General features: G+C 41.4%; 1 protein-coding gene and 1 long non-coding RNA gene across 2 annotated transcripts; one reads left to right on the top strand and one right to left on the bottom strand.

Annotated features, from left to right (window-relative positions):
* The first annotated feature begins 2,392 nt into the window (after positions 1-2,392).
* LOC140877696 (uncharacterized) lies at positions 2,393-4,759 on the top strand. Its single transcript, XM_073281251.1, has 4 exons — positions 2,393-2,720; positions 2,811-2,932; positions 3,479-3,820; positions 4,646-4,759. The coding sequence occupies exons 1-4, from the start codon at positions 2,393-2,395 to the stop codon at positions 4,757-4,759; spliced, it is 906 nt and encodes a 301-aa protein (XP_073137352.1).
* A 14,957-nt stretch (positions 4,760-19,716) lies between these two features.
* LOC140879433 (uncharacterized) lies at positions 19,717-20,503 on the bottom strand. The gene is made up of 3 exons (XR_012149417.1): positions 20,318-20,503; positions 19,871-19,935; positions 19,717-19,799 (listed from the first exon to the last, which is right to left on the bottom strand). It is a non-coding gene; the product is annotated as an uncharacterized lncRNA (long non-coding RNA).
* Between the last annotated feature and the right edge of the window lie 1,671 nt (positions 20,504-22,174).

Raw genomic sequence — 22,174 nt, 5'->3', positions numbered from 1 at the left:
AGAGAGTCTCTGCTTCTACTGGTTTTATTGTTGCTGAATCAATCTGGTTTTATTGGAGATTTTCCTAACAATTGGCGTCGTCCGTGGGAACAAAGAAAGGGGAAAATCAAATTCAAATGGGAACCATGAAGTTCGATATTGAAAAGTTCACCAGTACTAATGATTTCGGGTTGTGGAGAATCAAGATGTGTGCTATCTTGATTCAACAAGGAATTATTGGAGCTCTGGAAGGTGAAGAAGCTTTGACATGGGATGACAAGGACAAAGTTTAGATCATGTTGAAGGCTCAGAGTGCAAACATTCTTTGTTTGGGAGATAAAACACTGAGAGAAATTTCAAATGAAACATCAGCTTCTGGTATTTGGTCCAAGTTTGAGAATTTGTGCATGTCAAAATCTTTTGCAAACAGATTGTATTTGAAACAAAGGATGTACTCATTCAAAATTTCTGATAATAAGGGAAATTCAGAGCAAATTGATGAATTCATCAAGATCCTGGATGATCTTGAGAACATTGAAATCAAGTTGGAAGATGAAAACAAGGCTTTGATATTGTTGAATTCTCTGCCTCCATCTTTTGAAAACTTTTGTGATGCATTACTTTATGGCAGAGATCAAGCAATAACTTTGGATGAAGTCCAATCTGCTATAAAGGCCAAAGAGTTGCAAAGAAAGATTCAATCAAATTCTCAGCCACAAGGTGAAAGCCTTTTGACAAAACGTAGAACCGAAAACATATTTCAAAGGGGAAACAGAAACATATCTAAGTCTAAAAGCAAGCCAAGACCACCCATGAAGCTGAGGTGTTTTATCTGTCACAAGGAGGGTCGCTTCAAGAGAGATTTCCCTGAAAGGAAGAAGTACATACCAAAGAGGAGTAAGGAAAATGCATAAGCCTCTCTTGTATCATATGGCCATGACTCGGCAGAAGCTCTAACCATATCAAACCAGGGCTTTTTAAATGAATGGATACTTGATTCTGAATGCTCATTCCATATGTCTCCAAACAAATCTTGGTTTGAAAATCTTCAGGAAACAGACCAAGGACTGGTTATTATGGGTAATGACAAGTCATGTAAAGTGAAGGTAATAGGCTTTATAAGACTAAGTATGCATGATGGCATCGACAGGATTTTACATCAGGTGAGATATGTCCCTGAATTGAAAAGAAGTCTCATCTCTTTGGGAACTCTGGATTCAAATGGTTATGCATTCAAATCTGAAAACGAAAACTTTAGAGTGTCAAAAGGATCTTTGGTAGTCATGAATGCTATAAAGAGAAATTCACTTTACATTCTACTCGGAAGCACTATCTTGGGAGATACATCAGTTGCTATGAACTCGGCAGAAGTCACCAAGCTGTGGCACTCAAGGCTTGGTCATGTTAGTGAAAAGGGGTTAATTTAATTGTCAAAACAAAACCTACTTTGTGGTGATCATATCTAGAGTTTAGATACTTGTCAATATTGTATACTGGGAAAATCCAGAAGATTTCACTTTGAAAAGGGAATACACACCACCAACAAAACCTTTGAGTATGTCCATTCTGATTTATGGGGGCCTTCAAAGACTACAACCCATTGGGGGAGAGATATTTCATGTCTGTTATGGATGATTATTCCAGGGGACTTTGGGTCTTTGTGCTCAAAAGAAAAGATGAAGCCTATGAGAGGTTCAAGGAATGGCTGACATTAATGGAAAACAAGCTGGAAAGGAAATTAAAATACTTAAGGACAGATAATGGGCTAGAGTATTTCTCTGAGAAATTCAATAATCTGTGCAAACAGAAAGGTATCACAAGGCACAAAAAAAATCCAGGAACTCCACAGCAAAATGGTGTGGCTAAGCGCATGAATAGGACATTGTTGGAAATAGTTAGATGCATGCTATTAAATGAAAATATTCCAAAGACATTCTGGGAGGAAGCAGTTAAAACAGCATGCTACCTAATCAATAGATGTCCTAACAGTGCCTTAAAGTTTAAAACTCCAATGGAAGTGTGGAACGGTGCCTCTGCAGATTATTCAGGTTTATAGGTATTTGGTTGCCTTGCTTATGCTCATTTCAAACAGAACAAGATGGAACCAAGAGCATTGAGATGTATATTTGTGGGATATCCTAAATGTGTTAAGGGCTACAAAGTGTGGAATCTAGAATCAAAGGGACCTATATGCTTCAACAGCAGAGATGTAGTGTTTGATGAAGGAACAATGGAATTGAATCAATCCACATTAACCTCAAATGAAATTAAACCACGGATACCAGAACTTGAAGTTGAGGTGGAGCAAGACTCAGAAGTGAAAATACAAAAGGAAGTTGAAAACATCAACTTGGAACAAGAATCTCAAGACAAGATAGCAGAGCAGCAGCTATAAAGAAAAGAAAATACTTATATGCTGGCCAGGGACATAGAAAGAAGACAGATAAATCCACCAAAGAAATTTGGACATGCTGATCTAGTCTATTATGCACTTAATATAGCAGAGCAAGTGGAGCTCAATGAACCAACATCATATAATGTGGTTGTTTCATCTAATCAGTGCAGAGAGTGGACACAAGAAATGATAGAAGAGATCAGTGCTCTAGACAAGAATAATACTTGGAAATTGAAAGATAGACCAAAAGACCACATGGTAATAAAATGTAAATGGATCTTCAAAGAGAAGGAGACAAATCAAAAGCAAAAGAAGGTGAGATTCAAGGCACGTTTGGTGGCAAAGGGTTTTACACAAATTTAAGGAATTGATTATCATGAGATCTATTCCCCAGTAGTAAAACATACCACAATAAGACTGATGTTGGCTCTTACAGCACACCTGGACTTAGAACTTGAACGGCTTGATGTCACCACTGCTTTCCTTCATGGTGAACTGGAAGAGACTATCTACATGGATCAACCTAAGGGCTTCATTGAACCAAAGAACAGGAACATGGTGTGTTTGCTCAAGAAATCTCTCTATGGCCTAAAGCAAAGCCCAAGACAATGGTACAAATGCTTTGATGAATTCATGACAACCATACACTTTGAAAGGAGTGTTTATGACAGTTTTGTATACTTTCAAAGGGATGGTGAATCAGTCAGGACTTTCTTGCTATTATATGTTGATGATATGCTTATAGACAGCAGCAACAGAAGTCACTTAAATACTCTTAAAGAAAATTTTTAGAGCAGAATTTGAGATGAAGGAGTTAGGGGAAGCTAAGAAGATTCTTGGAATGCATATAATCAGAAATAGAAAGGATAAAATTCTATTTCTAAACCAAAACTCTTACATTAATAATGTGCTACAGAGGTTCAATATGCACCAATAGAAGGCCACTAGTACACCTCTTAGACAACACCTAAAACTCTCATCAGATCAGTCTCCTAAAACAGAAGAAGAGAGGATGGAAATGGAATGCATACCTTATGCAAATGGAGTAGGCAGCATTATGTATGACATGGTGTGCTCTCGACCTGACCAGGAATTTGCCCTCAGTGTGATATCCAGGTTAATGGAAATTCCAGGTCATGGATCCTAAGGTATTTGAGGGGAAGCTCAAGTCTTGGACTAATGTTTAAAGCTCAAGGAAACCAAACTCATCCAATTGTTGTTTATGTTGACTCAGACTATGGTGGAAATTTAGACACAAGGAAGTCAATGACTAGAATGTTTTTCATGGTGTTTGGGACAAAAGTGAGTTGGAAAGCAATTCAACAACCAGTGGTGGCTCTGTCCAACACCGAGTCCGAATACATTTCTCTTACAGAAGGTATTAAAGAAGCCATGTGGATCAAATGCATAATGAAAGAGTTTGACATTGAACAAAAACAAGTTGAGGTGCATTGTGACAATCAGAGTGTCATCCACATCTCAAAGCACCTAAATTTTCATGAGAGATGCAAACACATTGATATAAAACTCCATTTTGTTAGGGACATCATATCTAAAGGGGAGGTGGCAGTGGTAAAGATCTCTACACTACATAATTCAACTGATATGCTAACAAAACCGATACCTCAAGAGAAATTTAGGAAGTGCTTGAATCTGATCAATGTTGTAGAGGTATAGTGACCCCACTCGGTGTGGGATGGAGAATAATCAACATTGAAAGACAAGGTGGAGATTGTAAGTGGATGTGTCTTACAAGCTTAAGCAATAAACTTTACTTGGGCCACAGACTAAGACTTTAACACGAGGCTTTGAGATTCATTAAGAGAAGTTCGTGTGTTAGTTGGAGTCTGTTAGTCGGTCTTGAGGATCAGAAAGCTTAAGTTGAAACTTGTTTTTGCTGCTTTATTCTTGGTTGTAATCTATAAATAGTTCTTGGATGATTATCAATAAAGTGTGGTTGTTTTCCCGTGGATGTAGACCAATTAAGGGTCAAACCACGTAATCTTATTGTCTCTCTTTATAGTGATATATTGGTTGTGTGTTTGGCACTTTGGTGATTGATCGTTCAATATTGTTTTGATATTGTTCTTAACAAAGAAAGTCTTTGCATCTACTGGTTTTATTGTTGCTGCATCAATCTGGTTTTATTGGAGATTTTCCTAACAATTAGCGCCGTCCGTGGGAACCAAGAAAGGGGAAAATCAAATTCAGATGGGAACCATGAAGTTCGATATTGAAAAGTTCACCAGCAGTAATGATTTCGGGTTGTAGAGAATCAAGATGCGTGCTATCTTGATTCAACTAGGACTTCTTGGAGCCCTGGAAGGTGAAGAAGCTTTGACAAGGGATGACAAGGACACAGTTCAGATCATGTTGAAGGCTTAGAGTGCAATCATTCATTGTTTGGGATATAAAACACTCAGAGAAATCTAAAAGGAAACATCAGCTGCTGGTATCTGGTCCAAGTTGGAGAATCTGTACATGACAAAATCTTTGGCAAACAGATTGTATATGAAACAAAGGTTGTACTCATTAAAAAATTTTGATAATAAGGGAACTTCATAGCAAATTGATGAATTCATCAAGATCCTGGATGATCTTGAGAACATTGAGATCAAGTTGAAAGATGAAGACAAGGCTTTGATGTTGTTAAATTCTCTACCTCCATCTTTTGAAAACTTTCGTGATGCATTACTTTATAGTAGTGATTAAACAATAACTTTGGATGAAGTCCACTACAAGAAATTTGGTAATAGACTACACAAGAAAGACTACAGTTTTTAATAAAACCGTAGTATTTTTACAATTAACTACGGTTTTTACAAAAAAACGTAGTTAATGGGCGTTTTTTAAAAATATACGTTGTTGTTTGTGTTCTACAACTACGGTTTTTAAAAACCGTAGTCTATGAGCCTTTTTTTTAATAAATAGACTACGGTTATTTTGTACCGTGGTCTATGAGCGTTTTTTTTTATAAATAGACTACGGTTATTTGTACCGTAGTCTATGAACGTTTTTTTTAATAAATAAACTACAGTTTTTTTTGTAATGTAGTCTACAAAGATATTTTTAATAAATAGATCATTTCTCCCCTTCCCAAACCCCCTTCCCACGATCGATTCCTTTCTCCCCTAGCCCTAGCCGCTGCTCCAAGACGTCGATTCGCCGCCCTAGACACCAAAAATCTACCGATTAGAGCTAGACAAAGGTAAGATCTCGTTCTTTAATAACGATGCATAGATGAACGTAAAGTGAATTTTTATTTCTTAGGCATTGGGAATTCTGATTTTATCTGGTTTGCGGAACCTTGGGCTTTTCATGTTTGATTTTTCTGGAGAAATGAGATTTGAGAGATTGCTGAGATGAGATTTATGTAAAATTCCCTTTTTATTAGGGATTTTTATTCGAAACTGTAATTCTTCGAGAACATTTTTATTAAACCCTAACTCCATGTAGTAGCCCGTATTCAGAATTAACGATTAATAAGTATTTAATCGTGTAATTATGTTTGAATTAAGTAAAACATGATTAAGAAAATTCCAGAAGGGTTAACGGAGTCCAGAAATGGATCCAAAACACTCGAAAATGGTTTGGAGGGTCCCAAGATTCGAGTGGGATCGGAACCACCGATCCAGGATCGGAACTTCCGATCTTGGTGAGTACGGAACCACATCGGAAGCAGGGAGATCGGAACGTCCGATCAGGATCGGAGCTTCCGATGGCTGTCGATGACAGGTGTGTGGTTGCATGTGGACCGAATTGACACGTAGAGAACGGAGCTTCTGATCGAGGGAACGGAGCTTCCGATCTACACGTTCGGAGCTTCCGATCGAGGAACGGAGCTTCCGATCGATGCCTATAAATATGAGGTCCGAGCTCCTCATTTCTTGCCAATTTCGAGTTCCTCTCCTTCGCCTAGTAGCTCTATTTTAGGGCTTTGGGTACTCTTATTTTAGAGTTGGAGTAGGGAATATATTTTAGTATAGTCAGACAGTGTCTGACATAGTAGCGAAGCAGTGCTCGAGTAGCGGAGCAGCGCTCGTGTAGCGGATTAGTGCTCGAGGCTGTGGAGCTGCAGCAGGGATGTGCCCCTAGTTGCGGGATAGTCGCCATCAGTGGGCTAACGACGGACGCAGGTATAGCTATGGTCTCCTTAAATTATTTAGGAGTATGCAATAGCTTAGTTAAGGCTTTTAGCGCTTATTGAATGATGCATGGGTATTTGCATTGTATACTTGATGATAGGCTTGGAACCTAGAGTGGGACTACTAGGACTGCCTTAGAAAGGTACGTAAGTACTGACTGAGATTGCCAGCGGATATGCATGCTTATATGTTACATTTATGTGTTTGCATGTTATTATTGTTATGCGGCATGTGCATATCATATTGTGCCTGAACATCTGTATATCTTTCGAGATGAGCCAGTTAGGGTTGCTCAGCCCTGTTAGGACGTTTAATATCGAGTACCCTTAGGTACTGATACCCCGAGGACTCCGTGGTCCGCATCCATGATTCGGGAATGAGTGGTCGCACACAGTGGTTAGCTACCCCGATGTGACGAGCTTATATCCTAGGCGCTAGTCTGAGCAGTTGTATATAGTTATCCCAGATATGGATACCCTGTCATTTGCATGCATCATATTTGTATGTTTATCCGTGCTTTCGTATTGAGCTTAGAACTCACGTTCAGTATTTTCTGTGTATCTGGATACCCTATTCGACGGGGTAGATGTAGGTGTAGGTTTGAGCACCAGGAGCCTGGAGGAGCCAGCGACCTTGAAGACAGCAGTATTTAGCTGTAGGTTTTTATCTAATTAATTCGATTGGGTTGTATAAATCGAGTTTGTTAGCCGGTTGTATTCTGCCGATCTGCTTGTATTTAAGTTTTCCGCAGCGATTTATTTAATGCATGCTTAATTATGCTCTTAACTCTGATTAGGTAGTGGATCCGGGTCGGGTCGCTACATTTATTGGTATCAGAGCACTGCATGCAAGGGACTTAGGAAATTAATAATAAGACTTCTTGATTATCCTTGTAGGATTGATTGAGGCCTAGCGAAAGAAGATTTGGTTTTTCATTGCCGAGGTTTGCGGCATAAGTCTTTACTATAAGGAATGCAGCAGTGATGAGAACACCAGTAGTAGCATATCGATAGATAGACTGACTGCTGTGGACGGTTCATCATTCGATGCATTGGGATATTGATCGAAGAATATATGGATTTCAACCAGGGAAGACTGGAAGAAAAGATCGAGTATATCGCGTCAGATACCTCTGAAGGATTTTTGGAACGAATGGTGTTTAGTAATCCATGTGGTTCCAGTCCTTGAAGATTCTCCACTCGTAGCTGGAGAGATTGTCAGATAGACCTTCACAGGAAATACCTTGAGTGCCTAAGGCATGACAGGTTTCGAACGTAAGGTCTGTAAACTCGTGCAGAACATGGTTTTGCCGGTATGCTTGTATCGATGCTTTTGGTAGGCATACGGAAAACTTCATGTTCAAAAGCATGATTTGGTTACAAGAAGAACGCTGATGGTAGATCGTGAGCAGAAGAAGTCGACTGATATGCACTGACACAGAGCATAGCTGGTTAGCTAACACATGCCATTTCTCCGAAGTTCTTCGCTGGAGGACATGTAGAGAGACTTGGACGGAAGTATGCTTGTATCGATGCGTGTGCCGATTGGAAGCTTCATGCTCAAGGAACGAAGACTAGTACGATGATTTCAAATACTGTATTGTTGTAGTTGTAAACAGTATTTCAGTTGTAATGAATCATCAGAATTTGGCTGTATCAGTTCAAGTTATTGGATGTACATTTTGTTGTATTTTGAATACTGTATGTATTACATGGGATTGTAATAAAGGAAATTGTACATAACTTGAAGTAATGATACATGTGTTACTTATTCAGCAATTCGTGATTGATTGCAAGTAATTTTATAAAGTTTGGCTTGGAATTAGTTGATTGGTAATCAACTAGGATAGCTCATGGATTTTGGGTAAGCCAGCGGTAACGGATTGACATGAGGTTAGTCTAGGTATTTTCCTAGGGCTGACCTAATTAGTCGTTTGACTGGGTTAGTGCCATTGATGAGGTAATTCATCTGGGGGCATGGAAATATTGATCTTGTTAGGAATTTTGAGTTTTTGTTCTAAGTTGTTTCCTTAGGACAGTAGTCTGATTGACTTTCATAGGTTGAGACTTCATGATGATGGGATTTCATCGGGATACCAAGTCGAGTATATGCCGAGAGTTGTGGACTATGACCAAGACTAGACATGATGGAGCGCGACCCTATGCCAGTGTTACTTTGGGAGTCTTTCGTACTTCGGAGAATGCCTGGAAGCCTTCGTGCTTCAGGATTTGGCGGTGGGAAGGCTACTTAGTCTAGAGTTTTGGTAACAGCCACGACGGGGTATGACATTGGATTGGATGTCTGGTTAGGTATCGGTGGTATAGATATCGTCTGACTGTCGTCAGAGATATTGGTTTGTAGTTTTTGTCATAAAAACCAGTCTTGGAGGGATTTTCTTGACAAGTGCGTACTTTGAGCAGATAGTTTTAGCCTATCGAATATTGCTGGACTAGTGGATCTAGTCGGTGTTTGGATGCTCTAGTGATAAGGGCTATTCAGGAGTTGTGTTAGTGAATTTCCTAGAGCATTTGACTCAGGGATAAGTATTTTTCGGCAAGGATAGTTTTCTTCAGTGATAGATTATATTTGATGCTAAGGATTGTAAATGGCTATTTGAGGCGTGAGAAAAGCGTGACTTATTCCAGTGTACACTTGGTGGTGCTTCCAGGTGGTACATTTTGACAGGTTACCTCAGTCTCGATTTGTTGCAATCTTAGCGAGAGATATAATTAACAAGAGCATGTTCAGCGTTATCTGGAATCTTTCGGACTTGTATTGTGATTTGAGTTGAACAAGTCCTTATGATAATCTTGAACGAGTATAGACAGTGGTTAGTATGTCTAGACGGATGCCGGCTCGGCACTAGTGATTACTCGTGGTTATTGTCTGACTCTGACAAAGATGAGTGGTTGAATCAGCTGTGATTCTTTTGATTCCAAGTATTTGGGATCTGCGGACGTGTGGCAGGGAGATCATCGATATTGATCATCCATGAGAGTTCATTGATCTGTGATCGTCTGACTAAGGTCGATATTGTCAGGAAGATCGAGAGCTACAGTAGATTGACTTGATCGATCATATTGTTCCAATCGGTGTTGATTGGGATGTAGTGAATCAACAAGTGCTGGAAATAGTACTTTAAGTATTGTATGCTTGATATAGCGATTCAAGTGTATTTAGGGGATTCTTCATCGCTAAGGATCTTTCGGAATGCGAAGATCTGGACTTTTGGATTCTATGGATCACGAAAGTGGTCATAGGGTGGCTCTTGTGATCGTAGTTCATTGACAGCGTTGCTGAGATTACCATGGGCGGATTTTGATTTGAGCATTGCTTGGTTTTAGCAATGATTGATTCAGCATGGGAAATAGGATTCAGTGATTGTCCAAGGATTGTCAGTGGACAAATTTTAAAGACTGTTAATCGGAATGATTAGTTTGGGTGCTTCCAGTGGATTTCTTGAGATTTGTTCTTTGGAGGCGCATCACGCTAAATTAAGTATTCATCCGGGGAAGCAACAGGTTGTGCAAAGATCTACGTACTCGGTTCGGATGAAAGGGAATGAAACGCTATGTTTATCAACTTGTCTCGAGATATTTGGTGTGTCAGCAGGTCAAGGCAGAGCACCGACGACCTGGAGGTTTGCTTCACAGTCTGCCTATTCCTGAGTGGGAAATGGGAGTTATCACGATGGAATTTTGTGACCCATTTTCCGGTATCCTCGAGGAATTGTGATGCTATCTGGGTTGTGGTGGACCGACTCACCAAGTCAGCGCATTTCATTTTTCTGTAGCCGAGAGTACAATGTGGATCGTTTTGACTCGGTTATGTATTCAGGAGATCGATCGACTTCATGGAGTGCCTATGAGCATTATCAGTGATCGAGGCCCCAGGTTTACTTCCAGATTTTGGGGGAGGGTTCGACGTGTAATGGGAATTACTCTCAGTTTGAGTAATACATATCATCCGGAGACAGATGGTCAGTCAGAGCGCACAATCCTTACTTTGAAGGATATGCTGCGAGCATGTGTTATAGATTTTGGTTCAGTCTGGCAGGATCAGTTGCCATTGATTGAGTTCGCGTACAACAAACAGCTATCATAGTAGTTAGCATTGTCATACTCCACCCTTCTATGGGAGAAGTGGGGGAGAGATAGACTGAAGGACTGGAGTTAGTCCAGCAGTTAGCAGACATAGTTGATCAGACCAAGAAATGGATTAAGAGTGCACAGGATCGTCGGGACAGCTATGCCAGATACTAAGCGTGAGCCTTTGCAGCTTGATGCTGGGGGAGAAAGTAACTCTGAGAATGTCACCTTTCTGCAGGATTCTTAGATTTGGCCTTAAGGGCAAGTTATCTCCTAGGTTTATGGTTCGTTCGAGAGCATTGGCAATTTGGATTATCGGCTAGCTTTGCTACCTTATTTTCCCAGTATTCACGACGTATTTCACGTATCTCTGTTGCGACGATATGTGGTGGATCAGTCTCATATTCTGCAGCGGTCTGAGATTCAAGAGGATACTGATTTGATTTACGTGGAAAGACCTACTCGTATCCTGGATCATAAGGATAAGGTCTTGCGTAATAAAGTTATTCCTCTGATTGATAGTTCAATGATGACATTGACGTACTGAGGAAGCTATTTGGGAACTTGAGAGCAGGATGTGTTCAGAACATCCTGAGTTGTTTTCATGCGGTACTTAAGATCTGATTTCGAGGACGAAATATCTTAAGTGGGGGAGAATGTAGTAGCCCGTATCCAGAATTAACGATTAATAAGTATTTAATCGTGTAATTATGTTTGGATTAAGTAAAACATGATTAAGGAAATTCCAGAAGGGTTAACTGAGTCCAGAAATGGATCCAGAACACTCGAAAATAGTTTGGAGGGTCCCAAGATTCGAGTGGGATCGGAACCACCGATCCAGGATCGGAACTTCCGATCTTGGTGAGTTCGGAACCACATCGGAAGCAGGGAGATCGGAACGTCCGATCTGGATCGGAGCTTCCGATGGCTGTCGGTGATAGGTATGTGGTTGCATGTGGACCGAATTGACACGTAGCGAACGGAGCTTCTGATCGGGGGAACGGAGCTTCCGATCTACACGTTTGGAGCTTCCGATCGAGGAACGGAGCTTCCGATCGATGCCTATAAATATGAGGTCCGAGCTCCTCATTTCTTGCCAATTTTGAGTTCCTCTCCTTCGCCTAGTAGCTCTATTTTAGGGCTTTGGGTACTCTTATTTTAGAGTTGAAGTAGGGAATATATTTTAGTATAGTCAGACAGTATCTAACATAGTAGCGGAGCAATGCTTGAGTAGCGGAGCAGCGCTCGTGTAGCGGAGTAGTGCTCGAGGCTGTGGAGCTGCAGCAGGGGTGTGCCCTTTGTGAGACCTCGTTTCTAAACAACTAATATCAGACAACAAGCGATAAGAAATCAAGAACCCAATAAATTTTTTTTTTTTTTTTAAAAGGAGGCTCGCCCGCCCACGCCAACAACCGCGCGCCCGCGCCGTCCCCTCGCCCAGAAAAGTTAAGGCACTGTAATAAACTCAAACAAAACCTAAACACTTGCATTAAGAGTATTTGACATTCCAATAACAATACAAGAAAGGTTTAGGGAAGAGCAACATTCAATTCAATAGCACCTACATCGTTTCTTGCTTACAAAACATATACGAGAAGTTCGAATGACTAAACATGATCGTAAAACATAACTAGGTTGACATGCTGATTCGACTTCTAAACGAGTCTCACTTCTATCTCTTGCTCTGGACGCTAACCAGGTCTATGCTGACTTGATCCTGCCCTTCCTGTTGCCAAGTACACATACAAAACAAAGCAGCAGTCGGGTAACCGGTGAGAATGATAATCCCAGTAAAAGCAACATATCAAGTAATGAATATATAACATGCTATCAAACCACATATTCAAGTCGAAATTAATGATATGCATGTCTTTAAAACCGGGATATCGATTCTGATAAACACGGGAGTATTGCTCTGCTTTTGGGATCCCGAGGATGAGATCACGTAACGACTCACCGACTCTCCCAATCGAGGTGGTGCCACGTATCCCACTCCTCTAGACTTTGAGCAACCATAATGAGTATGCTAGCACTAGGCAAAATACTACAACCTAGGCCACTCAATCATAGTTCCCAAACGTCTAACAAAAAGGGCGGTTCTGCCCGCTGAAATCAAAGTAGGCTCAAGATGAATTCATAACAAAAACATAAACATGAGCCATATAACAAAAACTCAATCAATCAACAAATACAAGTTCCACATGCTAGAACAAGTATCGATGCAATATGTGATTTAAAAAGGGGAAACTCGAGAACCAATAGTCCCGAGTATGCTATCCCACTACGATGACTGTTTTTACCTTTCAATGCAGCAGTTCCAACTCTGGATAAGCTACAACAAAAGGTTTAATCAACAACTAAACAATCCACAACAAAGGCAACGGTTCAAGGTAATCTCTTTACCGTTCTTCGTCCAATTCTCGACGACCAAATGCTGCTAACACAGGGCTTGACAACTCCAAACGAATCTGTTCAGATACAATCAAAGATCAATTACCATGATCGACTTACAATCCAAGTTCAACAACTTCAAAAACGGTTCAACTCTCCAAAACTCAAACCGACGGCATAACGGCTATAACTGAACAAACCGACAACGCAGACAGCAGTTCAATAGCGATATAACCTCATAAAAATTCTAAGACAACCAAAACAAAGCAAACCCATCAATCTCAAAATCCACATTTTCGAAAATGGCTTCCAAAAATCATAACAAATCCGAACGTCGCTCTAATTCAAAACCGACAGATAATAAACGATCAGAACTCTGTAGAGAACAACATACTCGAATCTCAAACGATTCTAACAACATCCAAAAACTTGAATGTATCCGATCGTAGAAAAACTTACGATATAACGGAGCTCTCGCTGTAGTGATCGCTAAACTGCCTTCAGAAATAAATTCCAACGGCCGGATCGTGCTCGGACTGGAATCCCAAAGCTTGGAAAAGCTTGGAGGCGTGAGAATGGAGGGAGACGGCTTGGAGGGGATGAAGAAGACTTTGTCAACCAATTTCTAAGAGTAGATAATATATAAAATCCACAATTTACATTTTAGTCCCTGAAAAATCCAATTTTTGCAAAAAGGACCCTGATCAAAATCGAGTCGGCTCGTGAACTCTGTAATCTCCGATTAACTCAAATAAACTCATTTAAGATAAAAATGGGGCATTACAATTCTCCCCCACTAAGAAGAGATTTCGTCCTCGAAATCAATAAGGACCACAACTCATAAGCTAGAATAAAGAACTAAAGACAGTAAGAAGAACTCACGTCAACTGAATAACTCTGGAAAACGCTGTCTCAAGTCAGATTCTGTCTCCCAAGTCGCTTCCTCGATTCCGTGACGGCTCCACTGCACTTTCACTAACCTGGATCGACTTGGTTCTGAGTTGTTTCTCCTTCCGATCAAGGATCTGAATCGGTCGCTCAAAGTAGCTCAGAGTCTCGTCTAACTCGGCTTCGTCAGGCTGAAGGATATGAGAAATATCTGATTGATACTTTCGCAGCATAGAGACGTGAAAAACGTCATGAATACCAGATAAAGACGGAGGAAGTGCAAGTCTGTAGGCAAGATCGCCTATCTTCTCGAGAATCTCGTACGGCCCGATGAATCTCGGAGATAACTTCCTCTTTTACCGAATCTGACAGTGCCTCTGAAAGTTGAAATCTTCAGAAAGACTCGGTCTCCCTGATCAAAACTCAGAGGTCTATGCCTGACATTCGCATATTTTGCCTGTCTATCTTGAGCTGACTTCATTCTGGTCTGAATGATCTTAACCTGCTCTGCCATATCTCTAAGCATCTCCAGTCCCAAATCTAGTGACTCGGATAAATCATCCCAAAAAAACGGAGATCGGCACTTCTTACCGAATCATACCGATACTCGCTTGGAAGCTGTTGTTGTAAGAAAACTCGACAAGAGGCAAAGAATCCTGCCAACTAGTGCCAAAGTCTAGCACTACCGCTCGCAGCATATCCTCTAACGTCTGGATAGTCCGCTCTGACTGTCCATCGGTCTGAGGATGATAAGCTGTACTCAGGTGCAATCGAGTACCAAGTGCCCCCTGAAGACTGTGCCAGAAGTGAGAAGTGAATCTAGGATCTCTGTCTGAAACGATCGACTTCGGCACACCATGCAGTATCACAACATTGCTAACATACAACTCAGCCATCTGATCATGACGATACGTCATTCTGTATGGAATAAAACACGCAGACTTCGTCAATCGGTCGATCACTACCCAAATGGCATCGCATCCTCGAACGGATCGTGGTAGCTTCGTGACGAAATCCATGGAAATGTGATCCCACTTCCATTCAGGAACAGATAGACTGCGCAACAGACCTCCTGGTCGCTTCCGTTCTGCTTTCACCTGCTGACAATTCAAACACCGAGATACAAACCTCGCTACGTCGCTCTTCATTCTCTTCCACCAAAACTGAATCTTCAGATCGTTGTACATCTTACGACCTCCAGGATGAATACTAAACCGACTGCAATGAGCCTCTCGAAGAATTCGCTGCCTCAAATCCGAAATATCAGGCACAACAATACGGTTATTCACATATAGTACATCATCTCTAACCTGGAATTCAGACTGATGCCCAGATCTGAATTTCTCTACTGAAACCTGAATGCTCGGCTCAGACTTCTGAGCTTCTCTGATTGCAACAAACAACTCCGGTTCGGCTTGAATAGCAAACACTCTGATAGTCTCCATATCTGTTTCAAACTCTAAACCAGAAGTGCAACAATCATCGATCAACTGAGAAACACCAATAGTAGTAAGAGATAAAGAACATAGCTTTCAGCTCAAGGCATCTGCAACTGCATTCGACTTCCCCGGATAATACTTGATTTCACAATCGAAATCCTTCAATAGATCTAACCATCTTCTCTGTCTCATATTCAGTTCTGCCTGAGAAAACAAGTACTTAAGACTCTTATGATCAGAAAAGATCTCGAAGGACTCACCATAAAGATAGTGACGCCAGATCTTCAGAGCAAAGACGATCGCAGCTAGTTCAAGGTCATGAACCGGATAACGAGTCTCGTGCGGTTTCAGCTGCCTCGATGCATACGCTATCACATGCTTATGCTGCATAAGAACACAACCCAAGCCTCGGTTAGAAGCATCACAATAGACTGTGAAACCTCCAGTACCCTTCGGAATAGAAAGAATTGGAGCACTGGTCAGTCTCCTCTTCAGATCAACAAAGCTAGCCTCACAATCTACAGTCCAGACAAAAGGCGCATTCTTCTGAGTCAGCTGGGTAATAGGCTTGGCAATAGACGAGAAACCCTCGATGAAACGACGGTAATAACCAGCTAAACCCATGAAGCTTCGGATCTCCGATACTGAAGTAGGTCTAGGCCAATTCATAACCGCTTCAATCTTGCTGGGATCGACAGAAATCCCATCTTCAGAAATAATATGACCGAGAAAGACAACTCGATCTAACCAGAATTCACACTTAGACAGCTTGGCAAACAACTGCTCAACTCGTAAAATCTGGAGTACGGTCCTCAAGTGCTCTGCATGGTCAGTACGGTTCTTCGAGTAGATAAGAATATCATCGATGAAAATAATGACGAACTCATCTAAATAATGCTGAAAGATACGGTTCATCAAACCCATAAAAACCGCTGGAGCGTTAGTCAAACCGAACGGCATGACTATAAACTCAAAATGACCATACCTCGTTCTGAATGCGGTCTTAGGAACGTCTTCCTCTCGCACTCTCAACTGATGATAACCTGACCTCAGATCAATCTTAGAGTAGACAGAAGAACCCTGCAGTTGATCAAACAAGTCATCTATTCAGGGTAACGGATACCTGTTCTTAACTGTAGCCTGATTCAATTGACGGTAGTTGATACAGAGCCGCATAGAACCATCCTTCTTCCAAACGAATAGAACAGGAGCACCCCAAGGCGACACACTAGGTCTGATGTATCCCTTGGAAATTAAATCCTCAAGCTGCTCCTTCAACTCTCTCAATTCAACAAGTGCCATACGATAAGGAGCTTTTGAAATAGGTTGAGTACCTGGCACTAAGTCAATGCTGAATTCAACCTCTCGAATGGGTGGCAATCCAGGAAAATCTTCCGGAAACACATCAGCAAAATCTCTAACCATTGGTAAGTCCACCAAAGCTGGGCTAGATTTCAGTACATCAACCGCATAAACCAAAAATCCTTCTGCACCTCTCTGTAACAAACGAGTCATAGATAACACTGAAACCAAAGGAATTCTAGATCGAGAACCCTTACCAAAGAATTTTCACTCGTCTGCCATTTCAGGTCTGAACCTGACAACTTTCAGAAAACAATCAATTGTTGCCCTGTACTTGGTCAAAGCATCTATACCGACAATAGAATCAAAATCTGACAACCCAATCACAATACAGTCGAATTTTAACAAATTCCCCTCGAAACAAAGTTCACAGTTCCTGACTAGTCGGACATAAACAATTCCTCCACCCAAAGGTGAAGTAAGAGCTACTACTGTAGGCAACAATTCAGTTGGCAAAGCATGCAATAACACATATTTCTCAGAGATAAAGGAATGGGAAGCACCTGTATCTATCAAGACATGAGCAGAATGACCGAAAATCAAACAGTTACCTGCTATGACATCGTCAGGTGCTGCCTGAGCCTGATCCTCTGTCAATGCAAAGACTCGTGCTTGCTGTCTCGGAGGCTGATTTGCACTAGAGCTACCTCCCTGTCTGTTCTGCTGTTTCTGGGGTTGGAAAGAGTGCACTGCCGACGACTGCCTCTCCGGCTGAGCTGCAGGTCTAGATGAACTCCCACTCTGAGCTCTATCTCTATTACGTTGAGGGCACACTTTAGAGAAGTGTCCCGGTTGCTGACATGTGTTACAATTACCGAAGACTCCCACACACTGATCCGGTGAGTGTCTTCTTCCACACTTGCTGCAGTACAAGGATGATGACCCAGAACTCGGTCCTGAACCGAATTTCTTCGAACCACTGGAACTGGACGAACTGTTCCCCTGTCTCTTGAACTGTTTACCTCTTGCCTTGTACTGATCCTTTCTGTTTCCCCCACTGCTTCCACCTTCATACCTCTGCTGCTGGTTCTGATGTTGAGGTGGCTGATTCTGGTACTGAGATGGTTGGTTCTGATACTGCCTCTGCTGCTGAGGTGCCCCCTGATTACCTCTTTGCCTCCACAAGCCTGCTTCTGCTCCCTTTGCGTAATTCATGGCATCCGCAAAGTTGCTAGACCTGTTGGTGTTAACCAACGTGAAGACATCGGGGTTCAACCCGTTGATGAACTAATCTGCCTTAACTTCTTCATCTTCGGCAATTAGCGGTGCAAAACGCAACAGACTATCGAACTTAGCCACGTACTCTTCAATGTTCAGATTTCCTTGCCTCAGATTTGCAAACTCTGCTCCCTTATCCTTACGATACGAGATAGGGAAAAACCGCTTATAAAACTCAAATTTAAAAAGAGTCCAAGTAACCTCTGTACCTCTACTCTCAAATGCTTTCTTTGTCATGATCCACCAGCTCTTAGCACCACCACGCAGCTGATGAATTACTAACCTGATTCGGCGGTCATCTGTGTAGTCAATGGAATCAAACAACTGATCCATATCATCCAACCAACTCTCACAGTCAACTGGATTTTCTGAACCCATCAACAATGGCGGATTGAACGACTGAAACCTCTTTAGCAAGGTTTCCATAGGAGTCGCTGAAGCATCCAACTGATCAACCTCAGTGCTAGCTTGCTCAGTCGCAGGGATAACTGGTGGTGTGTTTCTGTTTATCACTCGACGAGGACCCATCTGATAATCAAAGGTTAGGACACGAGATATCTCAATCGCTACAATCAGTGCCCTTACAACCGCTTGGAATACCGGATACCAGTCGGTAACAGAAACAGTTATATCTCAAGTAGATCATGCTTTATAAATTAAATCACATAACCATGTAATTCAATAATTCTCAATAATAAAGCATGCTCGCATGGAATTAAGTACACAGTTAATATAATTCAAACACATGCGAGGAGTCAATACACGCAGACTCGATCTACCCGCTCACTCTAGTTCGACCAAGAATCTTAAGGCTCTGATACCACTTAATGTGAGACCTCGTTTCTAAACAACTAATATCAGACAACAAGAGATAAGAAATCAAGAACCCAATAAATATTTTTTTTTTTTTTAAAAGGAGGCTCGCGCGCCCGCGCTGACATCAGCGCGCCAGCGCTCATACCTCGCAAAGAGGCCGCGCGCCCGCGCCGTCCCCTCGCCCAGAAAAGTTAAGGCACTGTAATAAACTCAAACAAAACCTAAACACTTGCATTAAGAGTATTTGACATTCCAATAACAATACAAGAAAGGTTTAGGGAAGAGCAACATTCAATTCAATAGCACCTACATCGTTTCTTGCTTACAAAACATATACGAGAAGTTCGAATGACTAAACATGATCGTAAAACATAACTAGGTTGACATGCTGATTCGACTTCTAAACGAGTCTCACTTCTATCTCTTGCTCTGTACGCTAACCAGGTCTATGCTGACTTGATCCTGCCCTTCCTGTTGCCAAGTACACATACAAAACAAAGCAACAGTCGGGTAACCGGTGAGAATGATAATCCCAGTAAAAGCAACATATCAAGTAATGAATATACAACATGCTATCAAACCACATATTCAAGTCGAAATTAATGATATGCATGTCTTTAAAACCGGGATATCGATTCTGATAAACACGGGAGTATTGCTCTGCTTTTGGGATCCCAAGGATGAGATCACGTAATGACTCACCGACTCTCCCAATCGAGGTGGTGCCACGTATCCCACTCCTCTAGACTTTGAGTAATCATAATGAGTATGCTAGCACTAGGCGAAATACTACAACCTAGGCCACTCAATCATAGTTCCCAAACGTCTAACAAAAAGGGCGGTTCTGCCCGCTGAAATCAAAGTAGGCTCAAGATGAATGCATAACAGAAACATAAACATAAGCCACATAACAAAAAACTCAATCAATCAACAAATACAAGTTCCACATGCTAGAACAAGTATCGATGCAATATGTGATTTAAAAAGGGGAAACTCGAGAACCAACAGTCCCGAGTATGCTATCCCGCTACGATGACTGCTTTTACCTTTCAATGCAGTAGTTCCAACTCTGGATAAGCTACAACAAAAGGTTTAATCAACAACTAAACAATCCACAACAAAGGCAACGGTTCAAGGTAATCTCTTTACCGTTCTTCGTCCAATTCTCGACGACCAAATGCTGCTAACACAGGGCTTGACAACTCCAAACGAATCTGTTCAGATACAATCAAAGATCAATTACCATGATCGACTTACAATCCAAGTTCAACAACTTCAAAAACGGTTCAACTCTCCAAAACTCAAACCGACGGCATAACGGCTATAACTGAACAAACCGACAACGCAGACAGCAGTTCAATAGCGATATAACCTCATAAAAATTCTAAGACAACCAAAACAAAGCAAACCCATCAATCTCAAAATCCACATTTTCGAAAATGGCTTCCAAAAATCATAACAAATCCGAACGTCGCTCTAATTCAAAACCGACAGATAATAAACGATCAGAACTCTGTAGAGAACAACATACTCGAATCTCAAACGATTCTAACAACATCCAAAAACTAGAATGTATCCGATCGTAGAAAAACTTACGATATAACGGAGCTCTCGCTGCAGTGATCGCTAAACTGCCTTCAGAAATAAATTCCAACGGCCGGATCGTGCTCGGACTGGAATCCCAAAGCTTGGAAAAGCTTGGAGGCGTGAGAATGGAGGGAGACGGCTTGGAGGGGATGAAGAAGACTTTGTCAACCAATTTCTAAGAGTAGATAATATATAAAATCCACAATTTGCATTTTAGTCCCTGAAAAATCCAATTTTTGCAAAAAAGGACCCTGATAAAAATCGAGTCGGCTCGTGAACTCTGTAATCTCCGATTAACTCAAATAAACTCATTTAAGATAAAAATGGGGCGTTACACCCTTAGTTGGGGGATATTCGCCATCAGTGGGCTAACGACGGACGCAGGTATAGCTATGGTCTCCTTAAATTATTTAGGAGTATGCAATAGCTTAGTTAAGGCTTTTAGCGCTTATTGAATGATGCATGGGTATTTGCATTGTAGACTTGATGATAGGCTTGGAACCTAGAGTGGGACTACTAGGACTGCCTTAGAAAGGTACGTAAGTACTGACTGAGATTGCCAGTGGATATGCATGCTTATATGTTGCATTTATGTGTTTGCATGTTATTATTGTTATGCGGCATGTGCATATCATATTGTGCCTGAACATCTGTATATCTTTCGAGATGAGCCAGTTAGGGTTGCTCAGCCCTGTTAGGACGTTTGATATCGAGTACCCTTAGGTACTAATACCCCGAGGACTCCGTGGTCCGCGTCCGTGATTCGGGAATGAGTGGTCGCACACAGTGGTTAGCTACCCCGATGTGACGAGCTTATATCCTAGGCGCCAGTCTGAGCAGTTGTATACAGTTATCCTAGATATGGATACTCTTTCATTTGCATGCATCATATTTTTATGTTTATCCATGCTTTTGTATTGAGCTTAGAGCTCACGTTCTGTATTTTCTGTGTATCTGGATACCCTATTCGACGGGGCAGATGTAGGTGCAGGTTTGAGCACCACGAGCCTGGAGGAGCCAGCGACCTTGAAGACAGCAGTATTTAGCTGTAGGTTTTTATCTATGTAATTCGATTGGGTTGTATAAATCGAGTTTGTTAGCCGGTTGTATTCTGCCGGTCTGCTTGTATTTAAGTCTTCCGCAACGATTTATTTAATGCATGCTTAATTATGCTCTTAACTCTGATTAGGTAGTGGATCCGGGTCGGGTCGCTACACTCCAAATCCTGCCTCTGCTTCCGCCACCGCAGCAGCAACAATGGGTGCATTTTGCAAAACCTAATTTTCTCAGTTGCAATTGCATTTTACTGATCAATTTGTTGTCGCTTCGTCTTAATCATGTTATTCTATCTTAAATTCTATGTTTTGATCATTTATTTTTGATGATTTGATTTGGTGGGGGTGATTTGCATTGCAGGTGCATACACGTACGTATCAGAGTTGTGGAAGAAAAATCAGTCTGATGTTATGAGGTTCTTTCTAGGGTGCGCTGCTGGGAATACCGCCAGCTTCCGTCTATTGTTCGAGTCACTCACTTGACTCGCCCCGGTAAGGCCAGGAGCCTTGGTTACAAGGCTAAGCAAGTAATTGAATTATGACTGTTTAATGGTTTTTTAGAGAATGCGTCTTAGTCATGATGGTCGCGTGATTTTGTGCTTGTTATATTTTTTTATGTACGATTGTAGTCTTGCTTTTCGTTTCTTTTGTGTGGGGTTCGAAGAATTCATGGCACCAGCTTTGTGATGCGGTTGCTTTTAATTATCATGTTATTGTCTCCCTAGGCAGGGTGATTCCCAAGACTCTCATGCCTAGAGAAGTATGTATTGTCTGCTATAATTTTAGAAGTAAGCTTTTCTTATTAATAAAT

The sequence above is a fragment of the Henckelia pumila genome, chromosome 2 (assembly GCF_033568475.1).
Source record: "Henckelia pumila isolate YLH828 chromosome 2, ASM3356847v2, whole genome shotgun sequence".
Lineage (NCBI taxonomy): Eukaryota > Viridiplantae > Streptophyta > Magnoliopsida > Lamiales > Gesneriaceae > Henckelia > Henckelia pumila.
This window is presented reverse-complemented; position numbering and strand designations above follow the sequence as displayed.

Coding starts and splice junctions, on each gene's coding strand:
- LOC140877696 (XM_073281251.1), top strand. CDS start 2,393: ATGCTGGCCAGGGACATAGAAAGAAGACAGATAAATCCACCAAAGAAA. Junction 2,933..3,478: donor AACCAAAGAACAGGAACATG/GTGTGTTTGCTC, acceptor ATTTGCCCTCAG/TGTGATATCCAGGTTAATGG. Junction 3,821..4,645: donor TTGAACAAAAACAAGTTGAG/GTGCATTGTGAC, acceptor TTCGGGTTGTAG/AGAATCAAGATGCGTGCTAT.